Here is a 21,754-nt window from a genome sequence, read left to right on the forward strand (position 1 = left end):
ATTTTGAGAACAAGGTTAGATAACAGGTAAGTTTGTTTCTCATAAGAAAATAAAAATATGTTTGAAATAGATTTACATTTTGTGAGACAAAAGAAAAAAAATAAAACCCGGTGTTATTTAAACCGAAAAAGTGGCTGATGCTTTCGCCAAAAGTCTTGTTGGGAGCAAGCATACTGAGTGGTGCATAATTAGTTTGTAGAAGGGGGGGGGGGGGGGGGGGGAATCTTTAGCCTCTTGGCAAAACTAGTCCCTCAACTTGCAATCGGGTGCGTTAAATTACCTAAACAAGATAATTGGAACGCGTATTAACGGGAGATGTTATAAACATATAACGGAGTTTAAAATAGTTAAAAGGAAAAGTTGACGGAAAAAGGCGGGATGTTGAAGGTATGATAATAATGTTGTTAGTCTATGTTGATGATATTTTTATAACCGGAAATAGTGTTGGTGAAATAGGTAAAGTGAAGTTTATTTATTTTGAGAACAAGGTTAGATAACAGGTAAGTTTGTTTCTCATAAGAAAATAAAAATATGTTTGAAATAGATTTACATTTTGTGAGACAAAAGAAAAAAATTACATAAATGCAATCTTAATAATTGTGAGTAATAATAAGTTATAACTCGGTTAGTTTAAAAGTGTAAGAGACTCAAATGAGCCATTTATAAGATAAGATAGATATAGATAGATAATTCGAAAGTGACACCTATTAAGAGATGACAAAGATTAAGAAAAGATTACAATTATTATTATTACATTCATCATAAATAAATTCATGAAAAGATCTAGAAAGATGGGATCGACAACATTCGATGAAAAGCTAAAAAAAAAAAAAAAAAAAAAAAAAGCCACAGGTACGAGTAGATAAGGTAGATCGAAACAGACAACCTTTAAATTAAGAAGCATCGCATGTGGTAGGGGTTCATTAGTGAGTAATAATAGGCTTGAGAGGATGAGCTGACAAATCCAAGCCTGCATCAAACTTCTCATCTAGCTCCCCAATAAAGCTTCTGCAAGTATAAACTTAAGTCATCTGATGTGGTGGCAAAACTATAAATCAACAAATGTTTGCGAAACTATGGTGTTAATTATCCGACTACTAAGTCACCAAATACTCCCAAAAAAAGAAAAAGTAAATAATCGTTAGACGAAATTGAACTGAATGTCACAGGTTGCTAAATATGTGTGGTATGTGTACAACCGCAACGCAACCAAGTTACATGCTTTTTATTCTATTTTATTTAATTATTATAATAATAAATTTATTATGTCTCATGTTCAGTTCGTTCAATTAAGCAATGATAAAGTAATGTGTGATAGGATGTTGTATTCTGAAGACAAGTGCAAGCGTGCATCCAAAACTCTAAGAAGAAAATAACGTACGTGGATGAAACAAACAAATTACTTACCCAAGGGAGCTTTCTTGAGGTATCCCAAAGTGCATTGTATTAGCGAGTTTCCGCATGTCTGTAATAGCATGTCTGATAAAACAAGCAGAAAAAAAAGAAAAAAACATTAATTAAAAACAAAAACACATTAATATAGCTTCCCACAAAAAGAAAAGAAAAAAAAAAAAAAAGGTTACTCAGTGGTGAGGTGCATATACCTCTCCATCATTTTACGAAGACGGCGACCACCTCTTTTCTTCTTAGGTTCAGAATCACGGACACGGAGTGGTTTGGGTTGCTTTTGCCACATTTCAATCTTGTTACGAATTTCTTCACGATACCTTCTTCCTTGACTTCCTGATGGATCACCTCTTATTGAGTCAACACGTGCTGCAAGAGTTGACTTTGCTGCCAGCAGCCGACACGCACGCATCTTGAGAGCAGGAGGTGTAGTCTGAAAAACCTCTGTTTCCTCAATGTAACCGACACGAAATTGAAATGTAGCAGTAGAAAAACCGGCCAAATTCTTCTTTTTTGCCCCCAAAAGCCGAACACTAGAAGCTGGCATCTTTGCTAGTGATGATAGACCACCTCCACCAGCTGTCACAATCAGTTTTGCAGCAACTGCATTCCCAACAATGGCGGAAAGATTAGGTGCAATGTACCCCATCCTACTTTCAAAGAAATCAACAACTTTCTTCTTTGATTCATCAAGAGTAAGAGCTCGATCACATCCCTCAATGGTCTTTTCAAAAACATCCTCAGGAAGTGGTTTGCCACTTGTAGTTGATGCTGTAACAGATATAACCATAATAATAGCCGAAGGCAACAGCCCTTCAAGATCTACAGGGTTTATTTCAATTTCATTCCCAATCTTCTTAACCACACGTGCATAATCAATCGGGTGGTCCACAAGAGACTCGAGCTCAGGAAACTTGAGCCGGTATTTATCACGAATGGAATTATGGATAATGACAATCTCATTTTCTATGTCAACTGACAATGCATTACACTCCACAATCAGCTGGTTGTACTCTGGATCGTCTGACCCCTTCTTCTTAAGAGCATCCTCAACTTTCTTCATTATATCTTTATATCTCTGTGTTTTTTCCAACTCTGAGACCCGAGTTTCTATATCAGGCATAACATCCTCTTCCATGTGCTCAGTATCCCCATCCAAGTTTTCATTATCATTGTCCAAATGAAACGAATCTTTCATATTTTCCTGAAAAAAAACATGAACATCACTGGTTATCCAAGTTCCAAACACTAAACAGATTCTAGTCACTATAATCAATATAAGTTTGTACACATATACTCTTTTTTCCGAATTTGGAAATGACAAAATTAACTAAACAAAATAACCCTAAACCATAAGCGCTTCAAATTAATTAAATATCCAATTTAAATCACAACAATTTCAGGTTTTTCTGATCAAAACTACTAGCTAGGGCTTGGTGTTAATTAACGATAACGAATTACTATATATTACATACTTCAAATTAAAAATACCAACCAAAAAAACTCACCATATACTACAGCCAAATTCTAATTCGATGGGTAACGGAGTTATCGACGGAATAACGGCCCTGAATCGTCCCCCCGGCTATGATAATTGACGGCGATTAGAGGATTACGAAGACCAGCGAATAACCTTTTTCCCCTATTCTTTCTTTTTACTCGCAGTTTTTTTTTTTTTTTTTTTTTTTTTTTTTTTTTCTGAACGAAAACCAAACCAAGGCAAATAAATAAATACCTAAAATACCTAGTATCTTCTAAAGATGCGCGTTTGTTTTTTCTTTTTCTTTTTCCCTTTTTTATTTTTATTTTTTATTTTCTATTTTTCTTCACCTTCTCCTCTTCTCTTATGACTACGATGTGGCGGTATAAGTTAAAAATGTAAATTAATATTTGTGTAGGTTGATGATGACGTGCGTCTAACACCACACGTCACGCATAGCGCAAAACATACAAATTACATAACTTGCCCTCTTTTTAACACATTTTACGTTGATTAACCTCCAAGGACTTTCTAATGAATGTATGTGTTTTGGTCGTTCGAGTCTAACGTCATGCTTTCGAACTATATGCTATGATGCGTGGCGACAAAGTGAATAAGCCTTTTGAATTATCAGCGACGTCATAGAAATTCATTAAGCATATCGCTACCCATCCGCTTCCGGCTATCTTAACGACACCTGATGGCGTGTACCAAAAGCTCTTAATTATAAACTAGATTCAAATACCACAATAAGCACACACAACTAACGAGCAACTAGGACCCGATCAACATAGCACTTTGCATGTAAGCATTCAATTCAAGTTCGTCCCAAGAGATTAGGTTCATTGAATATCGAACTTAATAATCGTTCTAGGTTTGATTGGGAGGTTTTGATTGATTTTGACTAACAACTAAAACTTGCACTAACAAGCAAATAACTAAATATCGAAATAGAAATCAAGTAATAAGAAGTGTCCACTTGTCTAATCCACCATTATGCTTGGATTGCCCTTTTTATCCCAATTGTTATCACATTTGTTGTTGAACTATTAGACGTTTAATATCACCACCAAACCTTAATCGAGTTACACTTTGGATACTCACATAAGCATCGAATTACAAGATCAAGTTGAATCATGAGAAAGCTATTGAAATTATGCTTAGATTATAATCACTTAAAATCCTTTAGTAATAAAAGTCACCTAATAAAACTAAACACCACTAGCATTAACTAAGAATATTTTGAAAACCAATTGATCAAGCATAGAATAAATGTGTCGGGTTCGGTTCATGTTTGACATCAATGAGGGGGAAATTAAGGGTCAATTGAGTTTAATTCTCCAGTCCGGAGTACCGTGAATAACCCCTTACGAAATGAGGATCTCAGCAGGGGTGGTTAAACATAGACCCGCCATCGACGGGTTGCCCAGTTTGCGATGGCTCGCGCTGGGTTGTAAGATTTATGTTCATAGAACGTTACCTGTAGATCGTGTCTAGTGAAGTGTTGTGAGTCCGGTAGCGCGGGTAGAATGGCGCTTTGTAATCAACGCAGTTAGTTCGTATCTTAATACTAAAAATAGTATAGGTGTGAATCCCAATGGATCATGGATCTTGCCCTTTGGTTCGACTCCTTTATTTATAGCTACATTGCTCTTTGCTCATTGGTGCCACATGTTCTTTGCTACTTTCTTGTCTGTGTTATCTTATCGTATGAAGGAGGGGACCAGGGACTGTACTTTTAGCTTTTGTACAAGTTGTCTGTACCTTCTACTTTGCCGTAGGAATCGTGGTTCGTACAGGACACATTGGCTCTATTAAGTGCGCTCTGGCCTTACCCAGCGCTCATTTTCTTGCGCCTAGAGTGCCATAGCGCAAGGGCTATGCACACATGGTGTAAGTGTGATGCGCTACACGAGCTAATCGGGTATACGTATCATTAAGTCCCCACAGTTCGATATTATGCGCAAGGATTGCGCATGGTGTCGAACTCAGCTACTGTCACTACAACAAATATGACCTTACGGCACCCCCAAAAGCTTCCCATTAGGTGCCTGTTTGGTACCCTTTTGCTTTTGGCACCCTTTGAATGTTGGTTGCTAGATAAGCCGTACCTAAATGGTAAAAAGGGTACCAGAAAAAAATGACCTCTAAGGACTCCTAGAAAGGTCCAATCATGTGTCGATCTACGTTAGAAATGGGGTTTTGGGAACCTTTTTTAAAGGTCCCAAAAACATTTTTGGACGCTTTATTGAAGGTCTTAAAAACTAAATGGGACCCTTTTTTTACGATGGGCACTGGTCCTTAAAAACATATTAGGACCCTTTATTATGAAGGCAATTGGTCGCAAAAACATTTTTGGGACCCTATATTACAACCGATAAGGGTCCCAATATAGGTATCCTGTAATGGCCATGATATCATTATGAAACCCTAAACTAATGTGACTAATTAGGACCCTTTATTACGATGGACAATGGTCCATAAAAACATATTGGCACCCTTTATTACGAAGGAAAATGGTCCAAAAAAACATTATTGGGACACTTTATTTAGTCCGATATGGGTCCCAATATAGATATCAATTAATGGCCATGATATCAATAGGAAACCATGAACTAATGTGACTAATATAGTACCTCTAGAAAGGGTCCTAAAATATTTTTTGTAATTAATATGTCATAACCATGATACTTAGAAGGAATTAGTACACCCAAAAAGGGTCCAATAAAATGTAATATGTAATAGCCGTGTAATGGCACTGATGTTGACGAATACATTTTTTAATAGATCCAAAAAGGGTCCTAAAATAATATTCTATCATTTGCTTATCATCACAATGATCCCAATGGAATATATATTTATATTTATATTTATATTTATATTTATATTTATATTTATATTTATATTTATATTTATATTTATATTTATATTTATATTTATATTCATTATATTTATTATATATTTCTATATGGATTTATTATATTTATATTTATGCTTTCTTTAATGAACATGGACATGCAATTAATAATATCCATTAATAAAATTCAAACCAGATAACATAATATTGTTGCAAACTTAACAAAGGATAAATAAGTATCACACTCAAAAAACATCCAACAGAAAAGTAACTGAACATTTAAAAAAAAATCAGCAACGTCATCAAGCATTAGTCCCTGCCAATCATGCGAGCTTAATCCAGTGGCACAACCTACAAACAAATAATTAATGTATAAGCATAAGCATTCAAAGTTATTAAACCGAATTACATCAACAATTTAACAATGGCATACCGAGAGTAAAGAAGTTGGCCACGCAATAGCCACACCGGTAGCCTCTATCATTGTAGTAACAAGTTCAAATGGTCTTATCACTGTTTCATCACTTTTTATTGCAACTTGAACATGTACTTCAGCCCAGCCTGTACCAATCTCTACTCCTCCAACCACTGTTAGTGGGTCTAAACTACGAAGCCTGCCTTTTGCGACAATCAGGGTTGGATTATTAATGCTCTTTAGGTGGACTTCTTTGCCAACCTATTGTTAACTTTCCAACTATTAATTATTCAACAATAAATATTTTAACGAGGATAATAACAATAGTAACTCAATAGAAATATACCTGTAGTGGCGTATTGGTGATTATGCCAGTATTTGTTTATGTATGAGGATTAACAACGGAGTTATCTGTGATAACATTCTTTTGTTTTTCACGTTCTTTATACTCCTGGAGTTCTGCTCTCAACTTGACGTTCTCTTGGCATATAGCGGCACGACTCCTGACTTCACCCCATACATCTGATACACGAACACCGAGCCCATACATTTCTGCTTGTCCATGTTTAGCTGTACCCCTGACTTGTGCATAGATATCATCTGGTCCAGGCTCATCGAGTGAACCTTCTAGTAATTCCTTGGCAAGTTCTTTCATTTGTTCCTGTAAACAGAAAAATGATCATTAGAATCCCCACGGTAAACCACGTGTAGAGAGGCCATAAAATAATGATTACATTTAAGCAAAAATAGTTATCATTCTGCCAGCACATTCAGTTTAGTAATTATGTAACTTACAAGCTGTCTTACAGCTTCAAAATTGTTTGTGATGTCAGCTTTCGAGAAAGACCGCTCAAAAATGTCCACCCTACTCGGCTCTCTTCCCAATTGTATCTGTTGTAACAAAAAGAAAATGAGTAACAAAAAAAAAATAGTACTATAATAACATTTGCATTTGTAATAAACATACCTTCAGTTCCTCACGAATTTGTGCATAACTCTTTTTGCCGATCAATGGGTGCAAGGACCTTTTTTGCCGATTTCTTTTATTTTCATCACTCATTTTCTAATTTAGGAAAATGAAATATTATAATGAGATAAACAATAATGTAATATAATGTTGTTTTAATATGGAGACAGGATCATACCTTTGATGCGTCACAATTCCACAAGTCAACAAGCCTTTTCCAGTGTTTTTTTTGGACTACCTTAGGCCTGGCTCTTAATTGTTCGCGGCGTGATTTACTTTGATCATAGTGAAGCTTCTTAAGTCTATTCCTCCAGCTCTTGACCTTTTTTCCAATAGATTGAAGGATCCACTTATCAGCATCTCCACGAATGTCAAATTTTGACTACAAATTAAATATAAACTGTCAGTTTAGTAAAACATAAAAAATATCAATGACATCCACTTTTTATGTATAGACCTTTATGGTAGCAAGCAAATCCCTCTTTGTTGATTTACGAACTTTATGCCAACGTTTGTAAAGAGGACATTCCTTCCCACTCCTAGCTAACACACCCATGAAGTGGGTAAGCTCACAACTTTTTTTATTAACAGGTTGTCCAAATTCATTTACTACGATAACTATTCGCTCCAACTCTGTTCGTTCCCATGTTTTTTTCATTTGAGTTCGTCCTCTTGGCACACATCGTTTAGTTGTCGCTGAAAGACATAACGTGAATAAATTTTTATTTGGTGTAATCAAATTCATTAACTAAACACAGATAAAACCAAATTCACTAGAATACCTGATCCACTATCCACATCATTTTGAGTTTCTTGTTCAGTTGGGACAAGTTCCCCATCTTGATCTTCTTGATCTTCTTCTGCTTTTTATCACAAAAGTCATTATCAAAGTTGGTATATAGGATTGACAAAACAAAAAAATGGTGTTGCAAATATAGAAACTTTACGTTGGTCATGCTCAGGTTGAGTAAATTCACGGTCTGCGTTCAGCTCCCGATCAATCTCTGTGTCATGATCCAATTCTTTTTGAGAATTAACTTCATGGTCATCTGGGTACACCATCTCGGTATCATGAATATCGATGTCAGCATTGAAGTCGCCAGTTCGTTCTTCTATAGTCATCTCGTATGTTAGTGAAGAAGGTTATACATAATAGTAAATTAAAACTAGGATTAATAATCAGTCGATGTTAGAAATAAACTTGTTGAAAAATAAGACTGCCACAACATAGAATAACGATCAACCCACCATTGGTGACTCTACCTGTCGCTTTCAGCTGTTCTGGTGAATCTATTTGCAGTGTTGTACCAACTCTCTTCTTGCATTTCCTAGACTGTTGTGACATACGAGTTAGTGCACCCCTTGTACTAGCCATCGGTGACTTTTTCTTTTTAGATTTTGTAACTATCTCATTGTGGTTCATAGTCGTAGAACTCACACGTTTCTTCCTTAAGTTAGCCACCCTAGTTAGCGACATTGGTGTAATGTAATTTTTTTGCTGTTTCTGCAAGAAGTAACAGTTTGTTAAATAAATATAATGAAATAAAATGTGTCAGAATAATTTCTTTTTACCTTTTCATACACCTTTGAAGTTGTTACATCTGCTTCAACACAATTATCCTCACCATCATTGTCAAGCAACTCATCCGGCATGTAATCATCATCCTCATCTATCAACCTGAGGGTTGATTTAGCTTTCGTTTGCTTGTTTCTAGATTTTTTTGTATGCAGAGAATTAAGAAGATTTGGCAGACCATAGGATTGAAAGACTTCTGTGTTCTTCTGCATCGTCATATTTCTTTCATTTTCATATGCGTTGACAGGTTCCATTGATATATGACCTTGATTACTTCTACCTGACAGAATAATGATAAGTTTAGAAGACCATAAGGATGATCAGCGTAATCATGGCGATGACGTTACAAGTAAAAGACAACAAAAACAAGACAATCATGTTGGAAACCTAAATCTATTTCTAGTAATCATGGCGATGACAGCAAACATTTATTTGTCTTATAAAGATTAAAATATAACATACATGAATGTAAACATGATGATGTACCTAAATCTATAAGTATATTAGAATAAATCTCATAAACTATTACAACTAAATGAGCATATCATTATCGATCAGTTTCAGTTTCATAATCGCGATAATAGAATACGTAAACAATATGTTATCACCATAGTATGAAACAGAATATTAACTTTGATTGCAGTATATGAAAACCGTATGCTACAACAACATCACAGATTTACAAAGTCAAGATCCAAAGTAATTACCTTTTCTCCGATTGATTTTAAAAACTCAATGACCTTGCTGCGAAAAAATATTATGTGTGATACTAGGGCTTCTCCAATAGAAGTACAAAAAAGAGTTAACATATTGATCGGTTTATTGGTGGGAAGCATAATGACGTTCAAAATTTTGGGAAAAAAGGATTGGTGGGAAGCAAAATGGCGATCTAAAAATTTCGGATCAAAAATTCCTGCTTCAAAAATTTTGGGTTGTAACTGTTGGCGCTAGAGATGTACGTGTTAGAGGCGTGTATATCGGATGATGGGTATATCCCATAATTATAGAGATTATTATCATTATATAAATACAATATATATATTTACCTTGTATAACCAATATTATTGAATATTAAATTTATTTTGACCTTGTTATCTAATTTAATTAAAAACTTATACTATGCATACTATAATGACTAATATAATAATTGTAATAAGTATTGATACGATTTTTTGTTTTAACATAGGTTACGAATTGTATAATATATATGTATTAGATAACATTTATATTCGACTAGAATAATAAAATTATATTATTAATAATAATAATGCTACTAATAATTATATATAATATGTATCTTATGATATGACAGAATTTGATACATAGACGATATAATAGAATTATAACTAATATTATGCATACGCATTTGTTCCATAGATATTAGATGAATCATATCAAAATGGAATGACTAACGAAAAAGTTTTGGTATACAAATGTGTATGCCGGATAAGAGGTTAGGCCGGGGTAGAGCTCGATCAATCAATAAAGGAATTGGTTTGAATTGAAGGGTATAGGATAGCCAGAATGCGGTCAAATTAGGGGTCGAGTTATGGTAGATGGTTGTCTAACAATATATACCAGATGTTTAGTGGTGACCTATTTGCAATGTTAACTTAGATAGTATGGCCGGATGGATCGCAATGATCTTGTACATTCATTGAAGTTAATCGAGGTTTCTACGATTGTTTGATAGTGTTCGAAATTCAGTTGGAGTTTGGTAAACGACTAAAGTTTCGGGCTAGTGGGATTAGGGACACTAGCTAGCCAGTACTTGTGTTTGACCCTACAATACTATGTATGTATGTATGTATGTATGTATGTATGTATGTATGTATGTATGTACGTATGTATGTATGTATGTATGTATGTATGTATGTATGTATGCATGTATGTATGTATGTATGTATGTATGCATGCATGCATACATGTATATATACGTATGTAGGTATGTGTGTATGATCTATATGTATATATGTATGTAAGTATGTATGCAACTATTTATGTATGTATGTATGGGTGTATGTGTGTATGTTTCTATGTATGTATGCATACACATACATACATACATTAATTATAGACACACAAACACACATACACACATACATACATATATACACACATACATACACAGATACACATTGATGTATGTATGTATCGAGGATCAATATGGGTCAATCTACCAGCGATCGAGATAGAAGTACTTATGAAAATTTTGTAGGGGTGATGGATATGAAATAGCGTTGACATGTAGGCAACCGGATTTTTAGTCGTTATGTTTGATCGACTGTTCTGCTGATTACGTGTTCATCCGGTAGTTTAGATAGCGTTCTTTAAGCTATGAAGTTTCTCATGGGGGGGGGGGGGGGTTTGATATCTTCATTCAACATTAGAAAGCCTAAGAACTAATTAGGTTTGCTAATTAGCTCTAACGAGAGCCAAACGAAGATGAGGGCATTCGTTATGGGGTTATGGGTGTATGTGTGTATCTATGTATGTATGTTTGTATGCATACACACATATACATACATAGATACATACATTATATACACACATACATACATATATATACACACATACATACGATCTATATATACATATGTACACGTACATACACAGATACACAATATGTGTCTATGTATGTATGTATGTATGTATGAGGATCGATATGGGTCAATCTACCAGCGATCGAGAAATTAGTAATATGAAAATTTTGTAGGGGTGATGGATATGAAACATCGTTGACATCTAGGCAACTGGTTGTTATGGCCGGTTGTTCCGATGATTACGTGTTCATCTGATAGTTTAGGTACGTAGCGTTCTTTAAGCTATGAAGTTTCTCATGGAGGGGGTTTGATATCTTCATTCAACATTGGAAAGCCTAAGAAATAGTTTGGTATGCTAATTAGCTCTAACGAGAGCCAAACGAAGATGAGGGCATTCGTTATGGGGTTATGGGTGTATGTGTGTATCTATGTATGTATGTTTCTATGCATACACAAACATACATACATAGATACATACATTATATACACACATACATATATACATATATACATATATACATATATACACACATACATACATATATACACACATACATACGATCTATATATATACATATATATGTACATACATACACAGATACACAGTATGTATATGTATGTATGTATGTATGTATGTATGTATGTTTGTATGTATGTATGTATGTATGTATGTATGAGGATCGATATGGGTCAATCTACCAGCGATCGAGAAAGCAGTAATATGAAAATTTTGTATGGGTGATGGATATGAAACATCGTTGACATCTAGGCAACTGGTTGTTATGGCCGGTTGTTCCGATGATTACGTGTTCATCTGATAGTTTAGGTAGCGTTCTTTAAGTTATGAAGTTTCTCATGGAGGGGATTTGATATCTTCATTCAACATTGGAAAGCATAAGAACTAGTTAGGTTTGCGAATTAGCTCTAAACGAGAGCCAAACGAATATGAGGGCATTCGTTCATCATTTAGTTCAAATCGACAACTGGATGGCCTATGACAAACACAAACCCTTTCATATTTGGTGACATCGATATCTTCGATCATTTCATATCAATCATATCATATATTTACTAGAAATCAAAAAATAATAATAACCCAATAACATTAGAAATTTAAGAAACAATAATGTTATTAAATAGTGAATATATGATATTATCATATCATATATTTTATATAAATTAAATAATTTGATAAAATTATTACATTTTATTAATATTAAAATATAAACTAAATATAGTTTATATATTATAATTATATAGCAATTATTATGATTTGTAAATGATTATATAAACTATATGATTTTATCATATCAATTAATACAGTATAGTTTATGTAAATCAAAATTAAAAAAGAGTATTAACTGTAAGTGTAATATATTAATATAAACGGACATAATTATGGTTTCTAAAACAAATAAAACTACTTGTTAGCGTCATTTATTGTGTTTTATTGACCATATCTTCTCCTTGTTTTCTACTTTCTTCTATAGTATCCTCTGCAAACTTCAAGTTTCTTCAATCCTGTTAAACTGACAATTGTATATCGCGACTACATATTGAACAGGTACTTTTCCGTGACTAATTTTGTTAATAATTTCATGTGTTTCATGATCTTACGCATTCTGATTTCAATATCCATAGGATAATTCGGTCGTTCTTTACTTCTATAATTTTGGTAATAATTGATGAACCCCATCAATATTAGGTTGAATTTTTAAGAAGAATTACGTTTTTAATATATGTACAATATTTTTATATAAATTAGATGATGATAGCATTGTTTCATCCAGGATGGACACAAATTGGATGTGGAGCCCGAGAAATTCATCTGCATATAAGAAAGGTCTTGATAAGTTTATTGATTATATATTTAAAAAGGAGGGTGTAAATGGTGAGATAGCATGCCCATGCAATAAGTGTGTTAATCTAAATTGGGTTGGACGGTATGATGCTAGAACACATCTACTATGTGATGGTTTTTTTAAAGGCTATACAATTAAAACTCCGATCAGCGAACCATGTGACATTCCTATGGAAGATGCAGAAGATGACATGATAGGATTGGTGTCTGACACCCATCATTGGTTTGATGATAACATACTCGAAACTGAAGATCATGGCTTACCAAACAAAAGTGCCAAAAAGTTTTATAAAGGATTGGAGAGTGCAAAGCAAGCACTATACCCTGGATGTAAAAAGTTCTCTGTTCTTTCTTTCGTAGTTAGACTATTTCATAGCAAGTGTATTGGCAAATGTAATGACAAGGGTTTCAGCATGATCCTTGATACTTTAAGAGAAGCCTTCCTGGAAGCAGCCATACCTAAGTCATTGTATGATCTACGGAAGTTAATAAGAGATTTAGGACTAGGTTATGAAAAAATCGATGCATGCCCTAACGATTGTATGTTGTATTGGAAAGAAAACAAGGATAAAACGGAGTGTGTCGTATGTCACACGTCACGGTATAAAACAAGTGAAGATGATTCTGATGATGAGGAAAACTTAACAGCCAATGATCATAATAAGGTCCCAGCAAAGGTTTTGCGTTACTTTCCTCTCATCCCGCGTTTGCAAAGGTTATATATGTCATCTGAAGCTGCTGCCTCAATGAGGTGGCACGAAGAGGGTCGCACGAAAGATGGTAAACTAAGACATCCTGCAGATTCACCAGCTTGGCAAACATTTGATCATAATTATCCTGAATTTGCAAAGGAATCCCGTAATGTCAGGCTTGGTTTAGCGAGTGACGGGTTTAACCCTTTTGGAAATATGAGTAATTCCCATAGTACATGGCATGTTGTATTGATTCCCTATAATCTACCTCCTTGGATGTGCATGAAAAAACCCTATTTCATGCTTACTCTACTAATACCAGGACCATCTGCGCCAGGGAATAATATAGACGTATATTTGGAACCTCTAGTGGATGAGCTAAAGTTGCCGTGGGATCATGGAGTAGAGACATACGATTCATCAACAAATAGTAATTTTCAAATGCGTGCGGGTATGGTATGGACAATAAGTGACTTTTCGGCTTATGCCAACTTATCTGGATGGAGCACTAAAGGTAAACTTGCATGTCCATCCTGCCATAAGCGTACAAAATCGATTCGGTTGAAACGTAGTAGGAAATTTGTTTTTATGGGACATCGTCGATTGTTGTCAAAGAGGCATGCGTATCGGAAGGATAAAAATTATTTTGATGGCACAGAAGAGTTGGAGGGTAAACCAACCTGCTTGATAGGGTCAGATGTTCTCAATGAGCTGAATGGTATTGAAATTAAATTTGGGAAACTAGTCAAGGACAACCCAGTATTGCCGTATAATTGGAAGAAGAGAAGTATATTCTTCAAATTACCGTACTGGAAAGACAACTTGATACGACATAATCTAGATGTAATGCATATTGAGAAAAATGTATGTGATAGTGTCATTGGAACATTAATGAATTTAGATGGAAAGACAAAAGATCATTTAAATGGGCGTTATGATTTAGAAGAAATGGGAATTCGAAAGGAACTACATCCCGAAGTTCTAGAAAACAACAAAGTGTATTTGCCACCTGCGTGTTTCTCAATGAATAAAAAAGAAAAAGATAGATTTTGTCGGATGCTTAAAGCAGTGAAAGTTCCTGATGGTTATTCAGCTAATATTTCAAGATGCGTTCAACTCAACCCACCTAAAATTGGTGGCCTAAAAAGTCACGACAATCATATTTTGATGCAACAGTTGCTTCCAATTTACATACGAAATAGTCTACCTAAGCATGTCCGCTCTGTTGTGATCAAGTTGTGTCGTTACTATAGACGCTTATGCTGTAAAGTTCTCGATCCAACTGAATTGGTTCAAATGGAAAATGATATTGGAAAAATACTTTGCGATATGGAGAGGATTTTTCCACCATCATTCTTTGACGTAATGGTTCATCTTTCTGTTCACCTTGCGTATGAGGCTAGAATTGGAGGACCAGTGCATTATCGTTGGATGTATCCAATTGAGAGGTAGTAAATTACATCTGGCCACATTTAAGTTAAGTAAATTGTACAAAATATGACATGCTGTTTTTAATTTATTTTGTGTCTTTTTAAGGGAAACTCACACACAATATAACATGTTTAAGATATCGGCTGTATAACAGAAATATTGTAGTAAATTGTTTAATTAAGTAGGTTCATGGAATTTGATCTTCATAATTGGTTTTACTTCAGGTATTTAGCCACATTAAAATCTTATGTGCGAAACAGGAGCAAACCGGAGGGTTCAATATCAGAAGGATATCTAGCTGATGAGTGTTTGTCATTTTGTTCATTATACTTCGCTGACAATGTCGAGACTATACATAACAAGAAAAGTAGAAACTTTGACGACGGTGGTAAGGAGGACGGTCTACCAATATTTTCTATGCCTGGTCGACCAATTGGTGCTAGAAAAATGGCTGTACTATCTCTAGATCGTTTGGCTAAAGCACGTTCATATGTGTTGTTCAATTGTAGTGAACTGGAATCCTTTAGAACGTAAGTTTATTTAGTACACATTTTGAGTTTCAGACTTTATATTACATTTTGCACTTTCATTGCATCATCTATACACATTGCAGAGAACATCTGAGTATTCTTCGGCGTGAAAATAAGAAAGAACGTCAGCATTTGATACAGCGTATGCACAGTAACAAATTCGAGAAATGGTTTGGGAAACATGTAAGAATCACTTGAAATTTCATTAATTTAAAGCCATGAATTTATTAATAACGCTCGTTGTAAAATTTATAAATTACTCAGTAGCTATAGATTTATTTAGTGTTATTATTTATCCAAAAACTTATTTGTAACCAATTATTCATCTTATATTAAATTATATTGAACAGGTTCGTAAGCTGCATAAACAAGGTGTAGATGGAATATCAGAAGATCTAAGGCATTTGGCAAATGGCCCATCTGAGTATGTGACAACATATAAGGGATATATCGTTAATGGTTATCGTTTTCAAACCAAAAAGACAGAGAAGAAAAGGAAAACGCAGAATAGTGGAGTAATGCTCGAGGCAACAACAAATAGTTTCTCAAGTGTTAGAGATAAAAATCCTATCATTGGGGCCGTAACATATTACGGGGTTTTAAAAGAAATCATTGAGCTACAGTATGCTGCTGACAAGAAAGTAGTCTTGTTCCGATGTGACTGGATATCAAATGGTTCAAGTCAAAAGGAAGATGAAAATGGGTTTACAATGCTCAATTTTCGTCGATTAAGGGAAGATAAAGAGCCGTTCATACTAGCAAGTCAAGCACAACAAGTGTTTTATGTTAAAGATTGTGTTCACAAAGGATGGAAAGTTGTTATCAAGACAAAGCCTAGAGATTCTTATGAAATGGATGCACTAACATCTCTTGATGACGTGGAAACACACCTGCAGAGCGAAACAGGTATGGGTCCTCAAATTGATGAAAATGTGAACATTGAGTTGGTTAGAGAGGACATAGATGGGATTGTCGTTGACAATATTACTACAACATATACGGACACAAATGAGGATCATCTTGAAGATGATGCTATCATTGATTAACAAGTTACATGCTGTTTTATAATTACATGGCTAAATCCTTAGATAAACTGTACCAAGTTATTACAGACAAGCTGGAGTTTGATTAGAACTGAAGATCAACTTACAAAAGAGACGAAGATTCTGACTACCAAAAAAAAAACGTTGATTCTGACTACCAGAAGAGATGTTGAGAGGCACCAGGTCAACATCTTCTCCTCTTGTTCAATGATTTTTCATCGTCTGAAGATTCAGACGGTACCACATGCCTTTGAATGTAGTCAGAATCATACACAACCGTTTGAAATTGATTTTGATCAGAAAAAGTGAAGACGAGTATGTCAAACCGACGTATATCAACATCTTTAACAAACTTGCTCCATCCATCAGAAAACCAAACATCCTTACCATCGTCTTTCAGCTTGATGTTGGCAGTATAACCCGTGGATGTGTTGATTAAGACGTCATCACTCAACTGACCAACAGCATATACTGAGTTGACCCACTTGATTGGGAGGATCTGCATAAACCAAGTATTTGGGTTAACTTTCATTTTATATGTATAATATTTGATATTGTACAGCTAACTGTATACATATTAACAACACTATTAATTTGGAAGCTTAAGTATCGTGTTGACTTACCATCGTTGGTTTGGATACATCAACGAACCATTTAATGAATTTTGGATTTCTGTTTTTGGGAACATGCTTTTCACACAGTTGAGAATCGAACACCGTGAGTTCAAAAGTTTTGTCATCAACCATAGTTACTTGAAGAACATCCCGAACTCTAATTCGTAGATCCTTAACAACCTGATTCCAACCTGTTTTCATTGCTAGATCATGGCCATCCCACATGATTTGTACTTGTGCCTGGTACCCATCGGCAGTGATGACGTAAATCAAATCATTTGGATTATCGTCATAGTGACATTCGACCCACTTTGATTGAAATTTCTGTGAATATAAACAAGATACGTATAAGTACTTATTTATTTATTAAAGTACCTATAAAATGTATGAATGGACAATAAATGGTTGTTACAAAAATGTACATTAACCGTACCAGGAATCGAGTTGTAACAGCTGTGACATCAACGATGAAAGAAGGTAATCGGGATGATGAAGCCATGACTCTGAAAATGTACTATGAAATACCAAAACAGATGATTTAACATATATGTAACAATATTTTACCTCATTTAACTGCATGTGTGCTGTAATTTATAATACATAAATGTATATTAAATAACTGAATGTACAACAATAATTGAACTTTTCAATGAACATTCAAATTGTTAAATTAATAAAAGAATCCCATATATCACCTGGATCTTAGAATCTGACAAAAAAAAGTCCTTTTTTCCGCCCAAATAGAATCCATTCAAGTGTCAGACTTATTTTTTAACTTTAAAAGTGATTGTTCTGTTTTTTTGTCATCAGATGCATGAAGTCAATGTTTGTTACTGAATAAAACTAACTATGCTATCGATTAACAACTAACAAACTTAACTTACGCTGAATGATGCTATACAGTACTCTAAACCCTAGATGATATTAAAATGTTATTTATACAACCGATAATCAGTTGGAGCATATATATATGAATAATAGGTCAAAGAATTCAAAGAAAGTCACGAAATATTTGAAAGATACTTACCTTTGCTTTCGGGTCGGATGAATGTGTTTGTTGCGTCAAAAGCGTCGGAGTATAATGCTAAGAATAAGGAACTGATAGAGTTTAGTTTATTTATTTAATCTTAATCTTATACTCCGTATTTGTTACATATTAATTAATATAAATGATTTAAAATATTAAACCTGATTTTGGAATGTAAATCGACATTAAGAATATTTATAAATATACGTTATATATTTTTTAATTATTTTTTGATTTACAGATGTATTTTTAATCACAATATATTATGTTCATATTATTATTTTATATAAAATAAAAAAATACACTGTATTTCAATTTATATTAAGTATACTGTATATTTATTTATTTACGGTTTATCTACTAAAAAAGCACAAAAAACGCTCTATTTTTTTCATTCAAACAAAGTCAATCTCTGTGCAAACTGAAGACTACGATCATCAAGCAAATCAATCCTTCATCCTCGGTTGTTCACTGGTAAGTAATACATCACTCATCCTCGTTTCATCACGTTAATCTCTGTCGTGATTATTCACATTACTTGTTACTTGATTCCTGTGTGTTAAATTCGGAAGGAAAATATTTAGGGCAAATATCTGGTTCGATTAGGTCAAATTTTTTTTGGTTCAATTAGGGAAAATATTTTGGTCGATTAGGGCTAATAGACATTATAGACGTACTTATTGATCATGGCTGACATGATTAGGCTTATTTTTTTGTGCTATCATCTTTATGTCTACAATTTGGTCGATTTTTTTAATGCTGTTATTTCTATACAAAATTGCATGCATTGGTATAATGGCCTACATGTGTGAAATTGGAATTATACGTTAATACTTTTTTGCCATTTAGACAGCTTATAATTCTCTAGAAATCTTAGACTATTAAATTTTAACAAAAGGTAGGTTCATTTGTATACATCATGCAATCTATACATGTAGATTAGCTGTTTTACTTACACGTGCTTAATTATCGTGTAACAGTCTTGTACAAGATGCCTAGGCAAAAGAGAATGGCAACACCAAACAAGCAATCACCCAAAACAAAGAAAGTTAAAAACTCTCCAAAACCAATTGTTGATCACAAACCCGTTACGCGTAGCAAGATCAAGACTGTGCAAGGTGTGCAAGGGGATTCAACACCAATTGATTTGACTACGACAAACGATTCAGGTGATGAACAAACAGCTGTTAGTATAACACAAACAACTACAACGCAAAACACTCCGAAAAAACAGAAGAAGCAACATGATGTTTCAAATGCAAACGATGAGTCTTCTGGCACGCCACATAAACAGGCATTCACAAACAACCCTCTTATGATTATGAAACCAAAAGAAGTTATCCCACCTGTTATCGATACCCAAACCCAACTACCTAAAAAACAGCCCACTGTTATTGAACCAACCACAACACCAAAACCCAACATAGAAACTAACAAATTATCCACTGAAGATGTGACACTTGCGATTGTTTTGCCCATCCTTACTAAACCACAACAATCTCAACAGGCCCCAGCCATTAACGAACCAAATCAATCAAGCAAAAACACCACACAAAACAACCAATAGTCAGCTACCAATATAAACGATCCGTCTGCTATTCCCGAACCAGTCATTGAAGAAATCCCGACACCATCTGTACCCGAACGACTCGAATCAGAGATCCCTCAATCTGTTTCCGAACCACAAAAATCCAAAACTAAGAAACAGAAGAAAACACGTGATATGTCAATACCCGATGTATCTACTCCTGATCTCGAACGAGTTCAATCAGAAGTCCATCCACTTGTTAGCGAACAACAAAAAATGACCAAGAAGAAAGCGAATCAACAAACCAAAAACAAACCCAAAAAACAAGTGTTAACAAGTACCAATGTCGATAAAGAATCAACTGATATAGACACCAGCGCTTCTCAAAAGGTGAGTAAACAAAAGGTGGTGGGAAAACAACAGGTTGTGGGGAAAAAAGCAATAAATGTTCTATCTCACATAGACCCTGCAAGTTCTCCCACGAGTCTTCTTGCAAAGAACAAATTTAATGGTCAAGCTAACATACATTAGGAGACACTATCAAACCTGCAGGTTCATAAATAGTTCGATTATTGGTTGTCTCCAGCTTGGAAAAAATTGTTTTCCATCAATCGTCCGGTGTACAAGAATTTGATGCTGGAGTTCTTCAGCACATACAGGTTCAATGAGCAAATGATGAAAATGCAGACGGTTAAAACAGGACCGGTAATGAGCTTCAGCTTAGGTGGCAAATTGTACAACCTTGATTTCAAACAATTTGCGGAGGCTATGAACCTTTATAGCAAAGAGGAAGTGGAGGGTGACGAATTTGAGAAGGGTTTAACTGAAATGCCAACTAATCTTATCCTTAACGACTTTTGGTCAACTTTTGGAAAAGGGGTGTACGACAAGAACGTTTCTTGCACGAAAATCACAAAACCAACTTACAGGATACTGCATCGCCTTATTTCCGAGTCCATATCTCAACGTGGTAGTTGCACCAACTACGTTACCCAGAAGGACATGAAATACATGTATTTCATTGTGAATAACAAGGCGTGCAATATTGCAAAGTGTTTGGCTCAGTATCTTTACAAAAGCCCTGGAAAGAGTGATAGTAGTGCTGTTTGTGGCGCGGCATATGTGACGGAGTTGGCTATTGGTTTAGGGGCTTATACGGAGGAGCAACTGGCTGGTTTTGAAGTGTTGGCAACGCCTATGCTATTTGATGAGGCGCAATTAAGGAAGTTTTTGATTGTTGAGAAAAATCCACCCTTACGTTTTGTGGATCCTGATTTTGTTGACAAAGTTCAAGACGATGCTGGTACAAGTGCATTGCATTCCATTGATTGGAAAGCTGAGGTACGCTCTTTGAAGAAAGAGATAACGTGGACTAACAGTGCATTGCATTACTTGATTGGAAAGCTTGGCCACGAATATGAACTTCCTCCGCATTTGGTAGCTCCTGGACAATCATCTCATCAAAACATGTCAACGGACAATGAAAACTTGTCTTCATCCGATCAATCTCGTAAGTAAGACTGCTGTTTAATCCCTTGGGACATGTGAAACTATGATTTCACTAAAACAACGATCTTTTGAATTTGTAATTAATCCATGTGTACTTTCATTATCTGTTGATCAGACTCTTTATGTTTGTTGGGTACGTACAATATTAATCTCGGTTTGTGTCGATGACGGTTTAAGCTAGGTTTGTAATATATACAGCGTATATGCTGTTTGACAATTCGCTATTATTGTTTATTTGCATTTTGAGCAGCTTATATGTTGTGTGAAGTTATGT

The 21,754-nt window shown here is 34.8% G+C and overlaps 3 protein-coding genes across 3 annotated transcripts; 1 reads left to right on the top strand and 2 right to left on the bottom strand.

The window, feature by feature from the left end:
- Nucleotides 1–724: 724 nt before the first annotated feature.
- On the bottom strand, nt 725–3,089 carry LOC139847020 (U4/U6 small nuclear ribonucleoprotein Prp31 homolog). The gene is made up of 4 exons (XM_071836620.1): nt 2,916–3,089; nt 1,605–2,611; nt 1,408–1,479; nt 725–1,008 (listed from the first exon to the last, which is right to left on the bottom strand). Exons 1-4 carry the CDS (start codon nt 2,916–2,918, stop codon nt 924–926), a joined length of 1,167 nt encoding a protein of 388 aa, XP_071692721.1. The 5' UTR covers nt 2,919–3,089; the 3' UTR covers nt 725–923.
- Nucleotides 3,090–6,077: 2,988 nt separating this feature from the next.
- LOC139849605 (uncharacterized) lies at nt 6,078–8,248 on the bottom strand. The gene is made up of 9 exons (XM_071839241.1): nt 8,074–8,248; nt 7,909–7,986; nt 7,584–7,822; nt 7,305–7,508; nt 7,127–7,222; nt 6,955–7,050; nt 6,581–6,820; nt 6,178–6,420; nt 6,078–6,095 (listed from the first exon to the last, which is right to left on the bottom strand). Exons 1-9 carry the CDS (start codon nt 8,246–8,248, stop codon nt 6,078–6,080), a joined length of 1,389 nt encoding a protein of 462 aa, XP_071695342.1.
- A 4,788-nt stretch (nt 8,249–13,036) lies between these two features.
- On the top strand, nt 13,037–16,805 carry LOC139849606 (uncharacterized). Its single transcript, XM_071839242.1, has 4 exons — nt 13,037–15,246; nt 15,454–15,759; nt 15,843–15,942; nt 16,110–16,805. Exons 1-4 carry the CDS (start codon nt 13,037–13,039, stop codon nt 16,803–16,805), a joined length of 3,312 nt encoding a protein of 1,103 aa, XP_071695343.1.
- The last annotated feature ends 4,949 nt before the right edge of the window (nt 16,806–21,754 follow it).

The sequence above is a fragment of the Rutidosis leptorrhynchoides genome, chromosome 5 (genome assembly GCF_046630445.1).
Source record: "Rutidosis leptorrhynchoides isolate AG116_Rl617_1_P2 chromosome 5, CSIRO_AGI_Rlap_v1, whole genome shotgun sequence".
NCBI classification, from domain to species: domain Eukaryota; kingdom Viridiplantae; phylum Streptophyta; class Magnoliopsida; order Asterales; family Asteraceae; genus Rutidosis; species Rutidosis leptorrhynchoides.